This window comes from Diachasmimorpha longicaudata, chromosome 3, assembly GCF_034640455.1.
Source record: "Diachasmimorpha longicaudata isolate KC_UGA_2023 chromosome 3, iyDiaLong2, whole genome shotgun sequence".
NCBI lineage: Eukaryota > Metazoa > Arthropoda > Insecta > Hymenoptera > Braconidae > Diachasmimorpha > Diachasmimorpha longicaudata.
In genome coordinates this window covers 7,992,561-8,005,842 of record NC_087227.1, presented here as the reverse complement: position 1 = coordinate 8,005,842, position 13,282 = coordinate 7,992,561, and the positions used below count along the sequence as shown (strand labels likewise).

The window sequence follows — 13,282 nt, the reverse complement described above, 5'->3', positions numbered from 1 at the left end:
CTTATCACGTTGAGTCCATGAATTTTTCAACAATGGTTAGGTCTTGAATAGTTTTATCTATCATTGCACCTTCTGCAGACGAGGAAAATTGAATACTTGAATCGAGCCAGAAAAATTCAATAAAATAATTAAAATAATAATAAAATGGAAGAAATTCTTTCAATCTCCTGAAAAGTCTCAGGCAAAGGATTGAAAAAAATGGTGCTTGGTGGTTTTGCTTCATCGTAATTCGATCAAATAATCTTTATTAAGAACATCAGTAAATGCAATCAATGGAACATGAAAAAATTACATTATCATTGGATGAGGAGCCAGTTCTTGCATTCTCGCTGATAAGTTATGATTAAACTCTCTTGTACGTGCGGGTGGCTTTTGCGCCGACCTTTTTGTCTGCCAAGTGCTGTAAAGAAAATTTACATTTAATTATTCATCCAAAAAATTGAAAAATGGAAAGCTATGGATCGATAGCAGACCGCAATCTCGATAAATGTCTTTGCTGAGAATATTTTTGATGTAAAATGGTTCGATATTTAAAACTTTAAAAAGACTCATGAAATAAAAAATTAATTGCTCTTTGATATTAAAAATATTTCAAAATAACTTACGACATTGATGCCTGAGTCAGTGAATTCATATACACGAACTGACTGATTACCGTCGGGGAGATCAGTCACAGTGGTGAAGGTATTTCCATCCCGGGTTGTCACACTCTGTAATTAAAATTTTGTGAAGGGAATTTCTCGGATGATAATAACGTACTGAAAATTTTGCGCCATGAATTTAGAGCCAAAGGAGGGTAAAAAAATTAGGGAGACAGGTTTAAGGAACTCGAAATGGACTTGAAGTTTTTTTTTCACAAACTTATGATATTTGCATATTTTTATAAAAATCAAATTTATAAAAAACGATGAACAAATACCTTGAGGACAGCTCCATGTGGCATCGTCTCATCGTAGGGAGTTCCAAGAGTAAAAGTAGTTTTAGAAGTCTTGCCTTCATTGGAGACAGTGATGGTCCACTTATCTCCAGCCTGAACGATCTCAAAGGTAGGCTTACCCTGGGCGAAAGCCTTGGCAGCCTCGGCCTGAGCAGATCCACCGACAGCCTTCAGGTACTCCTCGAGGTTCTCGCTTGCAACATTCTCGTACTTGCCAACGATTTGCACCATTTTAACAGAATATTATCTTCACCGACCGTTGATATTCTTGTCTCGTCGTTTGTCAACGATGAATGAAGCACTGGGAGACGAATTATGGCTTTTATAAGCGACGCGAGGAGATGATTATGCAACGAGGGGTATCTCGGTGCGGGCTGATCCTCAGATTAAACCCTCTTCGTCTTCCCTCTGACGAGGTCGAGGGTCTTTTTCGTTTCGGTTATTCTCTTTTCAATTTTAATCTACAATTGCCGGCCTAAGGGGCGACAGCAACAGACGCTCAATCAGTGGGAATGATTCAGCGGGACGAGAGATGGGACTTTGTCAACTGGATCAAGTTCAGGAGATAAATTATCGGAATTACCCATATTTTTGAGTTTTCGTGATTTTTTACGGATTTTTCGGTCACTCTTATTGACAGAGAAATTTTCGACAGAAAACATTCAATGAAATTCGATTTGCTTTTCGATTGGAAGTTTTCGGTGAGAATTGAAAGGCTTTAAATTTTCTATTTCTACTAGATTAATTTTTTAATTCAATATTTCGCTTATAAAATCCCGAATTCAATGAAAAACTTCCACAAAATCGACCAGACTTTTACACGACTGTGCGAAAAATAATTTTTGGATCATCCAGCGCCTAAAACGTTCATTTTCCACCCGTTACAATGAAAATTCAATCGAGTGGAAAATATTGATATTTTTGGGGATTTAATCGAAACCTTCAGAATTCACGGACACGTTTTAATCTTGGAGTAGTCACATCGGACGTGTTAACGAGATACCTATCGATATCTGGAGATTGACAAGTGCGAATTCCAATGACTTTCTTATCAAATCAATCAAAGTTCATCATAAAAATAGAATCTTTGAAAAAACAACGAAAATTGCCAAAAAAAACACGTTTCATTCCAGCGCTGAAGCAGACGAATGTGACTTAAATGAGTGCTTTGAAAAAAAAAGAACTCGGTAATATAATAAGACTAAATTGATTGAATCGTCGTACGATGCTACCGGTCCCTCATTGTCAATGCCAAATGAGTCGTTCCATTCATCTCATACAAAACTCAGCCGATTGATGCTCGTCGGTGGACTCTGCTCAATTATGCCCTATCTTGAGGGACCCTTTTGTTCAATGTTTCGCGGGAATACCGCCGGCATTGATTCATAAGTAGAAAAATTCAATGAAAAAATTTATTTCATTATTTCCACTTTTAGGTCACTCATGAAATATTGTATTTGTTACGACTGCAGAAGAGCTTTTAAGGGGATAATATATAATATAATATTTATATTAATATAATGCAATTGAAAAGTTCTACGATTATTGAACGAATGTTAAAAATTTTCGTAGGCATCATTTTGACCGACTTTGAAGATGTCAGGCAATTCTACACAATTTCCAATAAAAATTAGAAAATGTGAAAATCGTACGATTGTAATTTCCATTCGGAAGCAATTAAAAACGACTGGAAATTTAATGAAGACTTAATTAATGAGAAAATGCATTAAATGAAACAGTTGCATTGCAATTAATCTTATTATTTTTACCGATCCTCAATTGGAAACTCGAATCATAAATTTTCACCATTGAATAAATAATTACAAATAGAGCATAGAAATGGCCCCATTTTCCGTTAGTCTGTTAAAAAAACAATTACAAAGATACATATAACAACAGTCATTATTTTATTCTCACACACTTTACAATCGTATTAACAAATACCACGTATAATCAGTTCCCCATTATAATCTCTGTATTTAAATCGTGAAAAATAAATAAACATAAATAAGTGGTTCATTTAAAAATCGTTACAATTAACACATTGTGACTGTATCGACTAAGTACACTCGTGCATTTGGAAAATCCTGCGTTTCGTTTCATCTTCTGCTCTGTGCATCATTGAATTCGTTGATAGAGAACACTTGCATGATTTTTGAATGATTAATTTTTTGCTTAAATTACTTAAATATAAAAAAATTGATTAGCCAATCATATTTTAACTAGTCCATAGTTTAGGGTGTCCGGCCGACTCTAGGCTTTCAGATATCGCAACGCATAGTTTCGTATGCGACGTTGAAATTATAGCTAAAATGGGTTGCATTGAGTGTCTGTTGAATTTTCTTAAAAATTCCAATAGACGTGTCTCAAATTTCATAGAAAATTCCACAGAGATCCAATGGAATTTCCCAAGAAAAATTATTAGGTTTTTAAATTAAATTATTCCTTGTATAATCCACTATGCTAAAACATTCGACCAATGTTTTTCTGTAATTTTTTCCCTTTGGCTAGATTCCGCAGAATGAGCTTCATGCAAGCTTCACATTGCTTTGGCTAGTCTTCATGATTGATCTTCCTCAGAGCTTACACAGGCAGAAGAGCAAAGGTATGAAGGCCCCGATAGCTACGAAAACCGGCAGCATTATCGACGAATCGTCGATTGAGTAGGGGTCAGGAGTTCGAGGACCACTCGTGTGTCTATTGCGAACTGGAGATTCTTCCTCGTCCTCCTGCATCCCATGGTATTCCTCTGGGTCTTGTGGGATGGGACCCAGTTGTGGTACATCTGATTCAACGGGTGAATTAGATTTTTTTAAACTGAATGCTGAACATGTTAAACAAATTTTAAGTGTTACATCTAGGTAAAGATGAAATCATCCTTGATTATAGTCAAGAATTGTCAGGGAATATGTCATAGAAATTTCACTTTTTCTAAAATTTGAATTTGACTGAGAAGACTTTATCAGTGTGAATATTTACTGAATCGGCAATTAATCGAGTGTGGCATTGCCTGATCGAAAAAAACCACTTGAAATTTTCCTCTAAAGCTACTATTCGTCTTCATAAATAATAAACTTAAAGCTTCGAAGTTCAGAAAATATTTTAATATCACAAATGAATGTGTTCATATATTTATTTATGTCAACTGAAAATACTATCACTGACAGCGAAATTTTTTGCAATTGACCGGAATTTCAGGCCTATTCATCACATTTTTCTTGATTGCTGACAAAACAAAAAATTAGGCCAAAAAAATTCTGAGCAATACGAAAAATAAATAACATACTTGGCTTTCCACCAGAATTCTTGATAACGTTAATCTCATGCTGATAATATTCCCCAACAAAATCAACAATATTTTCTAATGATTTTTCTCAATTATGAAGCCCCAACCCTCACCCTAGTGTCTTACCATCAACAGTCCCCTTGATGACAGCAATAGCATTAACTTTTGGATTGTCTCTGTATCCCTTGATAAACTCCACCCGTATTTTTCCTCCGAGAATATCCGACTCCTCTTCATTATAAATCAGCTTTCCCCTTTCCACCCTGAAGGGCACATGCTCGTCATGAGCGATTCCTCTGCCGACCTTCTCAAAAATATCCAGATCAGTGACGACCGTGTGATCTCCATTGAGCACCACATCGAATACTTTCATATTCGGGGAGTTGAAGTAGACCTCGCAGAACTTGAGGATAAGTACATAATCGCCGTCTTCACTGATGGGTATGTCATACCCAAATGTCGAGTGATGGTACCTCTCTGTCTGATAGAGAATCTGATCCACGGTGTTGACCCTTCCAATAATGAGTTGCTTTCCATAATCAGAAGCTGTTCCAACCTTTCCCATCAGTGGATCCCTCATGTATCGCACCCCATAACTGTCCGCATGAGTCTCACCCCCAGCATTAATCGCGTAAATCACCTCCAGGCAAACCGCATTGGGCAGTTCGAGGATGAGAATAAACAAATGCAGGATTATTACGCACCTGAAGACTCTCAGCATCTCGAACTTTTTCCTCAGACTCATGTCATTTGATTTTCGAATTTATTTGATTTGTGTCAGGTCCAGTTTTGCTGTCTAGAGCTTTAATCTCACTCGCATTCTAGGTTATGTTCAGCCAAGTTGTAGGAACTGGGGTTATTGTTGGTAAATTCAGTCGCACTGAAAATTCCGTGTGCTCCTGGTGTTGGGGGCCTTCCCTGATGGCTTCTGATCTGTTCACACGATGAGGATGAGGTTTGGGGTAACTGCCCGGCGTAGCCACGTATAGCCACGTATATACATTGGGGGTATGGGAGCAATGCCTGGGAGGACCTCGCGACATATGTTTCTGTCGTTGAGGGGAACTCGCGGGGAAGTTCGGCGTTGCGGTTTCGCCAAAGGATGGCGCTGAATCCGGTGTTTTTTAAAATATTTGTATGTTATTTGTTTATTTGTTCAATTTTATTTCTAAGTTACCCAAATTGAAAGATTTACGTGCGTTATCAGCAGCGGTTGATCTTAACATAAATATTTCCATTACTATGCAGTTATTGCACATTGTATATTAATGTAGATATCAATTAATAACAATTACTGGCTTGAGATATTTTATTTACTGATTTTTTAAGCGAATGACTCATTCATAGAGTAGAAAAGTCAGGAAAAAAAAATTCATTAATCGTGAGAATGCTTGAACAAGGCTGAATAGAAAGCAGCATCAGTTGTAGATGCCTGGAGGCCTTCTCACACCAAAATCCTTGACTTCTGATAATTCAGAAATAACACGTCACCTATCATCACATTGGAGTTCGAAATACCGGACAATTACGCACCCACGGTACCGGCGTACTATCTCCCGTAGTCAATATCATTCATAGAAAATGTGCAATTCGTAAACATGGGATATAAAGAACATTATCGACCTTATTAACATCAAGTTTGTAACTCTCGGGAATAACAACCGTTATGCAGAAAAAATAAAAGACGTCGGGGAGAATAAAATCAGACGAGAATATGTAAACAGTCAAAATTTTGAAATGTCCCATTTTGCCCTACCCTCTTCTATGCCACATATTTTCTGTTTTTGGCAAATTGTGCAAAATCTAGAAAATACTGTGAGGAAGAAAATTAAGAACATTAAATTATTATGAAGTATTAAAAGAATTATTAAACTGGTTATTAAGATATTGGAAATCATAAAGAAATTCAATATTATAAAAAAATCAAGTCCATATAACAAAATAATGTTATGTAAACAAAATATGAGAGTGTACACATCGTGGGACTGGTATTTAATCCTGTCCTCCGGAATGAGGATTAATTTGATATCACTTTGAGCAGTCTGGAGGAAAGGGAGTTGATAGAGTACCCGCAGTACCATTATTTTCAGAGATCTCTGGAAGTCAGAGAGAGATAGAGGGAAAAGTGACACACGACAGAAGCGGCCAATCAACCCGGAGGTCAGGTACATTCACAATGCGGAAAAGAGATTATTTAAAGAATAAGATTTGTGTCTGAGACAAATCCAAAATGTCATCGTTCACATGTGCGGTTCTTCGTGCATTTTCAAAATAATATAGTAATATAGAAATAATTACCACTTTATTTAAACCAGGGTTGTACTCAGGATCGACAAAGTGAGGTAAAAACTGTATGCACAGGATAACAAATGCAAAATGTCAAGGTGCAGAGAAAGGATGTGCTGACGACCCCTTATTTATTGGTGGGCATATTGCACGTGCAAAAACACTGGAAAATCAATTGCAACAGTAGAGATCATGTACAAGTCGCGTGCCATCAGTTGATTTCAAAATTATACCCCCGATCTCATCGTATTGAGGTTCTCTTGAAATTTTCCCTTCATGAAAGAAATAAAATAATAACAAATGGAACTAAAAATGAAAGTCGTTCGCAATGCAACAGGTTCCCAGGGAATATAAAATGTTTTTACATAAAAATAAAACGCACCATTCGTTCTTTGAAAAAATATTTACAAAGCATTACTGATAATGATAACATCAGCAGATTCGGTACCATCACCCCGACATGCTTCATTAGAAGAAAAATTATAGTAACAATTACCGAGAGAGAATGAGAACGAATGTCACCACCTGAACTTCGTCAGAGCCCAACCATATGTTTTAATTAATTTTAATCAGTCAAGCCATCGTCGTTTCAGCCCAAGGATCGCACCTCGGTAATGCTCGAGTGATTAAAACAGCCAAAGAACCAAGGAATAATTGACAAAAATGTAAAAGAATGTAAACATAAATTCCTGGGTGCTCCTGGTAGATAAGAATAATTAAACCGAGACACTTGAGCATCTACTTCTTTCCAGTTGATGCGAAAAAAAAAATTGGGATGAAAAAAAAATAAAAGTACTTTTCCTACGACTTGGAGTCTTGGCATGAGTCACTCTGGTGATCATTAATTTAAATTAAGTTTCACGAGAAAATATATCCGCTCTCTTAACACAAACCGCTGAAACCACAAGAAATTGACGTGACCACATGGTAGAGAGTTTCTACACACTCGTTGAGGTATAATTTCCATAGTCCAACTAATTGACCCCACAAATCGAGTGAAATGAGAGGAGATCAGGTGAAAAGGAGAACAAATGATTGAGCAAACAGAGATGTAAAAACATGTAGGTAAAACGGTACCATGTACATGATGAGCGCACGAAATAATATTTGCAGAATGATGAGCAATGTCACGACGAGTGGTTTCAATGCGCTAATGGCTCGTTCAAGTCTTTCAATACATTCCGTTAAAATTATTTTCAAAATTTTTGCTCGCTGTTTATTGGGACAACAGTAGTCGTGACAAACATGTCTGAAGGATGTATTATTTTATCACATAAATCCTTGCGAAAATATATGAAATGGAAAATAATAGGAATTGGTCCGCCTTAAAGGTCCTTTTCACCGAAATTCTTCCACCAGTCTTCAAAAAAATTGTAAGATAATTTCCCCATGGAAAAATCTGTAAAAAGTGCTATAGGATTCTTTCTTCAATGAATAACAGCGAACACCTAACGTGTCTGATGCAATAGACTCTCTGCAGTCTCCTCTCAAGTTGTTCACAAACATAAAATGCACACCCTCCCCTTATGCATACGAAATCACCAAGTATGGCCCTCGCTTCACCAAGAGCAAGGTAATCATTTTCACAGTCTGGCTGGAGATAGGTATATACTTACAAATCAACTCAATTCGTGCAAATAACCACCTGAGGAATTGAACCAATTTACCAGTTCTCTTATTCTCGAGGAACAAGTAGAGAAGAAATGCAAGTAAATGGAGAAATACTCGTAGGAAAAAAAATGCAATTAATTGAAGAATTAATTAGTGGACATTCTCATTGGTATCTTCCCCGCTCTCATGACCGTGAATGTCATCAAAAATCCCGAATACCATGTTCCACGAGGGGAAGGGGACCGCAGGAAGATTGAAGAAAAGGGATTGGTAGAGGGAGTGTCTTGCAAGAGATGTTGTTGTTTCCTGAATCGTGGTCACTGGGCAGTCATCACCCTGACAACTCCGTGGTAACATCTTCAATGATGAATCAACCTCAATGTCTCCAATGATATCAACCATATCGAGAAATAGCACAATCAATCCTACTGCTAATGTCCTCATCATAAAATGGAATCGTAATTTCCGAACTAATGATAATTTTTAGAAAAAAATATTTTAAAAAGTGAGGATATCATTGGAGCAACCATGAGTGTCAGAGAAGTGGTGAAGTTATCCCGTGGTTTACCCAACGTGACTGACATCCTGAGAGACTCTATGATCTCCCAAACGTATGCAGACGTGATCCTTTGTTGCACAGGAGGTCAGAGATTTTCTGCTCATCGATTAGTGTTGTCGGCAGCAAGTCCCTACCTTCAGGTGAGGAAGTACACAATTTTTCTGAGGTTTAAAAAATATTTGTTTGACATTTAGCTACCCCAAATACCTGCTTTTATCGATACCAAAGTGCCACAACAAATGTAGTTACAAAAATGCCACCGTCTATCTTGGACTTGGAGATGTTGCTCAACATCTTGACTCAGAAATGTCAATCTCTGTCGCTTTACCTCTTCCCCACTAATATTGAATACATGCGTAAATTTCAGAGGGTCTTGTCAGCGCATGGCAATACTGCCTGTCTTTACGAACCAATTACCGTAATTCTTCCTGACGTAGAGGGTAATGATTTGGCGGCGGTATTGGGATTCATCTACACAGGATACACTGCAGTGTCGGGGGACAGATTAGAGGCATTCTCGAGTACCGCAGAAGCTCTCAATATAAAAATACCACCGCTTCCACGACCATTATCGTTGTCTCGTGATGAAATTAGTTTGTCGACAGGTGGAACAGGAAAATGGGAAAAATATCATGACAATGTTGGAATTAATATGACAAAGAACAAGTTGAATGAGGAAGAGTGCTACCAGGGAGTTGTGCATCGGATGCCACCACAGTGCTCTGAGGAAGAACTCTACGAAAATGATTGTTTGAATTTAGAGAAAAAAAATTGTTATGGATTTCGGGAAAAAAGACGACCAAGATTTTACGTCGCTAATCGTGCCTCGGCTTCGCCGTGGTGTCAGATCCTGCAGCCACATCATTTATCCAAAAATCATGTAGCTCAAGATGGAAATATAATTCAGGTGAGTAAATAAACGAAATGTTAATTTTTTTATGCGAAATGAAAAAAATATGGAACCAGATATTTTCCTCAATTGGTAAGAAAAAAATTAAGGGGGAGAATAGGAATATTACCGACAGTTTAATGTCTTCTAGGAGGTCCTTCGATATTGTACAGAAGGACTACGACAACTCATGGGGTAAAATTCACATTAGGAATTTCATTATAAATGATTCTTCATCCGAGAGTTCTGCGTGATAAAGAAATAACACGATCGAGCTGTAATTCTCGTTTTCTCACCCAAGACTTCGGTTGATTGATTTTTTTTCTTCTCATCCATAGTATAATTCTAGCGTCTACCTCTAACGGTATTAGATCGCCTTCACTTAGGATTTCCACAATCCTATTATTATCATAAAACTCAATGCGCGGTTTAACCTACTGTTATTTCAATAAAAATCTACCTCATGTTTGTGTTAGAGGACTGAGAGTTTTGATAAGTGTTGACGTCAATTTTTATGGAATTTTAACAAGAAGGATGACTCGCTTCGATCGAGGATGAGGGAAAAAACATCTTCCACTTAATTCCGTGCCGAAGAATCTTTAATTCGTTTGTGCACTTCTGAATAAGATGAGTTGACGATGTTGTTCCGTAACAAATACACAGTCATTGAAAAAAAAATATACATTCACATACAAAGATGTCTTAATATTTCAGACAGAAGAAGTAGAATCCCTCCACCCTGAGAACCCAACTAATCACCCACCTACCGACCGAAGTAGGCTATCATATTCCTCACCACCACATCATCAACTTCCTCCAGCCATTGAAGTGTGCCCTCAAACCACTTCACCATCTAGCCCTACAGCAGCGAATCAGAAAATAATCAGTGGCCGACCACGAAAGGATGTATCATTGATCGGCTTGCTGGGGGAGCCGGTATTTTCCAGTACAAATATCAGCACGCCCATTGAAACCAGCGATGCAAGACCCGAGGTATCTCACAATAATTTTGATAATACAAATCAGAGCCAGTTCACATGTAAAATTTGTGACAAGAACTTCGAGAGTCGAGCATCGCTCAAGGTAAGTGCAGAAATCGAAAGAAGTGGCGATGACAATTGTTGAATTCCTCAATAAAACTCAGTCAATCCTAAAATTCCAAATTTTCTTACGCCATTTGCAAAAAAAAGGTTCACACACGCCTGCACTCATTACCAGGGGAAAAGCCATTTCGCTGCAAAGACTGTGGAAAAGGATTTTCTCAGCTACGAAACTACAAATACCACAGGAGTATTCACGAGGGCACTGGGGAATTCTCCACGACGTGTCCCGAATGTGGAAAAAGCTTCAACGATCGAAGTTACTTGGGGTCTCACATGAAGATCCACAGAAACAGAAAGGAGTACAGCTGCGGAGAGTGTGGTAAGGGATTTAATCAGCGTGTGGCGTATAATATGCACGTGAGGATCCACAGTGGTATCAAGCCCCACCAGTGTGAGGAATGTGGCAAGGCTTTTTCTAGAAAAATGCTCCTCAAACAGCACTTCAGGATCCATTCGGGCGAGAGACCCTATCAATGTAACATATGTCAAAAGGCATTTGCCGATCGATCTAATATGACACTTCATACGCGACTCCATTCGGGATTGAAACCGTACAAATGTGATATTTGTTCAAAGGCCTTCACCAAGAAGCATCACCTGAAGACCCATCTGAACTATCATGCTGGAGTTAAACCGTACTCCTGTCCTAACTGTTCACTAGCGTTCTCCCAGAGCAGCAACATGAGAACGCATTTCAAGAGATGCTCGGTTAATAGTCAATCTGTAAATAATTCACAGAGTGGCGAACGACCGCTTCGCGCCCGCTGCTAGATTTATTCACCTATTTAGGTTCTTTCTAATTGCGTCTTAGCAATTAGAGTCATTTAACTCTGTCAATTTTTTTTGTTATGTTTTTTCTGTGTTTAAATTGCAAAAACTAAATTAAAGAAGAATGAAAAAGGGATAATAAACTAGAAAATGTTTTTTTTGCGGCCTCCGGGGCAACTAAAAATTCTAAACATTTTTTCACGTCTTTATCTCCTAATTAATGTCAGCATTAACCCCACCTTATTCAGATCGTGAACCCCCCGACAACTGCCACATCTCGAAATACCAGAAGGTGACATCAACTTAAATTCTTTTCTCACATCGAAATGTTTTTACGGTGCACCATAAAATGATAAAGTGGATTTTTTATGATTTTCCTCAAACGGTCTAATAAAGGCTCTCATTATTTATCAACTTTTTTAGAATTCTCGTCCATTAGAATGGTGAAAAAATAGTTATAATATTGGACAAAAAAAGGCCCTCGGTGGACCTTGGGCTGGATAATAACAGTGGAGAATTTTTTTACGCGGATAAACTATCTCAGTGAGCATGACTTGCTTTATCAGATATTTAAGAATTTTTCCCCCTCATTGTAGGGGATTTCAGGACCCCCTCCCCTTTCTCCCCCTCCCAATCACTTGATCATGAAGAAGATAAAAAGACAGGATATTATCGGCCATAAAACCGTTTCCGGGCTTTCGGACAGATTCTCGAGTACATTATGGCTGAATTAATTTCACTTTGAATCGCTGGGTTTTATTATATGGAATGGATAGTGAAGCCGCGCCTGTAAGTTTTGTGGGATAAGTGTTGGAGGTGTGTCTTGATTTGTAAGTAATTTTCATATCGGAAGACTGTAAAATTATTTAACGCTTTTCTGCTCGTTTTGCATTTTGAATTTGATATAAATATTTGAGAATCACTGATTGATGGTTATTCACTGGACTTGTATCGTCGATGATGAGCTTTATGGCTTTCCGTCAAGTTGTGCACGAGTTGTTTGGACAGCCGACATTGCTATTACATTCGTCCAGACTTTATTTTCGCTTTGTCGTCGTTTTTTTTCGTCTAATTAGATGAAGAAAATTATGCGCATCGATTGGTGGAGGGTAAAAAAATAGGATCAGGGGAGAAACAATTCTCACTGAAATGACTTACATTTTGACTCTTTTGACTGGGGGCAGCTCTCGGCCGGCGCTTTTTTTCTCCTCTCGAGGTAGTTTTGCTCAGCCACTGATCTCTCTCTGTCAACCACATTCTTTGATATTCATTGGCCATCAATTGCTCCATACATGGCTCCTCCCTGTAATTCAATCATCATGATATTCCAACAATTTTGATGATCAATAAATTGGTAACTTCTCGTAAGATGGCCGGAATATTTTCGCTGTTGTGAATCCTGAGGATACGATATTATCTGGATGTTTGGCTGAGACCGCTGGGGTCCATGACGTAAAGGCATTCGCATTTGTCATCCCTTTTGGGTAATAGAATGAATTTTGATGTCTCTTTATAGACGAATAAAAAAATAAAAGTTGAAATGAGTGTGGCGAGCAATTGATTGAAGATAGCTTTTACCTCATCATATCTTCGCCTGCCTTTGTTTATTTCGGCTGTTACGACTAGCCACTTGGAGATGCATGCGTAGGCCAACTGATTTTTGGGACGTTCACCAAGGAATTAAAAATTCTCAGTTTACCCGGGGAAGCAAAATCTCAACATTATAATCTCCTCGTTTGTCGATGGGTTGAGTAAACGGGAGCGAAGGTAAATGAATTTAATTACGATTCTCTATGCCTAAAATTACGCGTCGGTAACGTAGGAAAAATGCTAATTCTCGCGC

General features: G+C 38.1%; 4 protein-coding genes across 5 annotated transcripts; 1 reads left to right on the top strand and 3 right to left on the bottom strand.

The window, feature by feature from the left end:
- Window positions 1–212: 212 nt before the first annotated feature.
- On the bottom strand, window positions 213–1,243 carry LOC135160099 (fatty acid-binding protein homolog 5-like). Its single transcript, XM_064116283.1, has 3 exons — window positions 920–1,243; window positions 606–710; window positions 213–400 (listed from the first exon to the last, which is right to left on the bottom strand). The coding sequence occupies exons 1-3, from the start codon at window positions 1,166–1,168 to the stop codon at window positions 344–346; spliced, it is 411 nt and encodes a 136-aa protein (XP_063972353.1). The 5' UTR covers window positions 1,169–1,243; the 3' UTR covers window positions 213–343.
- Window positions 1,244–1,349: 106 nt separating this feature from the next.
- LOC135160103 (uncharacterized) lies at window positions 1,350–13,243 on the bottom strand. Of its 2 annotated transcripts, none has more exons than XM_064116290.1 (3): window positions 12,799–13,243; window positions 12,598–12,742; window positions 1,350–1,412 (listed from the first exon to the last, which is right to left on the bottom strand). In XM_064116290.1, exons 1-3 carry the CDS (start codon window positions 12,912–12,914, stop codon window positions 1,377–1,379), a joined length of 297 nt encoding a protein of 98 aa, XP_063972360.1. In that variant the 5' UTR covers window positions 12,915–13,243; the 3' UTR covers window positions 1,350–1,376. The 2 variants fall into 2 exon arrangements, with proteins under 2 accessions (XP_063972360.1, XP_063972359.1); XM_064116289.1 differs by lacking the exon at window positions 1,350–1,412 and adding an exon at window positions 12,089–12,507.
- On the bottom strand, window positions 2,822–5,235 carry LOC135160088 (malectin-A). Its single transcript, XM_064116266.1, has 2 exons — window positions 4,350–5,235; window positions 2,822–3,722 (listed from the first exon to the last, which is right to left on the bottom strand). Exons 1-2 carry the CDS (start codon window positions 4,966–4,968, stop codon window positions 3,514–3,516), a joined length of 828 nt encoding a protein of 275 aa, XP_063972336.1. The 5' UTR covers window positions 4,969–5,235; the 3' UTR covers window positions 2,822–3,513.
- Window positions 8,649–11,442, top strand: LOC135160067 (zinc finger protein 260-like). Its single transcript, XM_064116242.1, has 4 exons — window positions 8,649–8,819; window positions 9,047–9,586; window positions 10,283–10,651; window positions 10,759–11,442. The coding sequence occupies exons 1-4, from the start codon at window positions 8,649–8,651 to the stop codon at window positions 11,440–11,442; spliced, it is 1,764 nt and encodes a 587-aa protein (XP_063972312.1).
- Window positions 13,244–13,282: the final 39 nt, after the last annotated feature.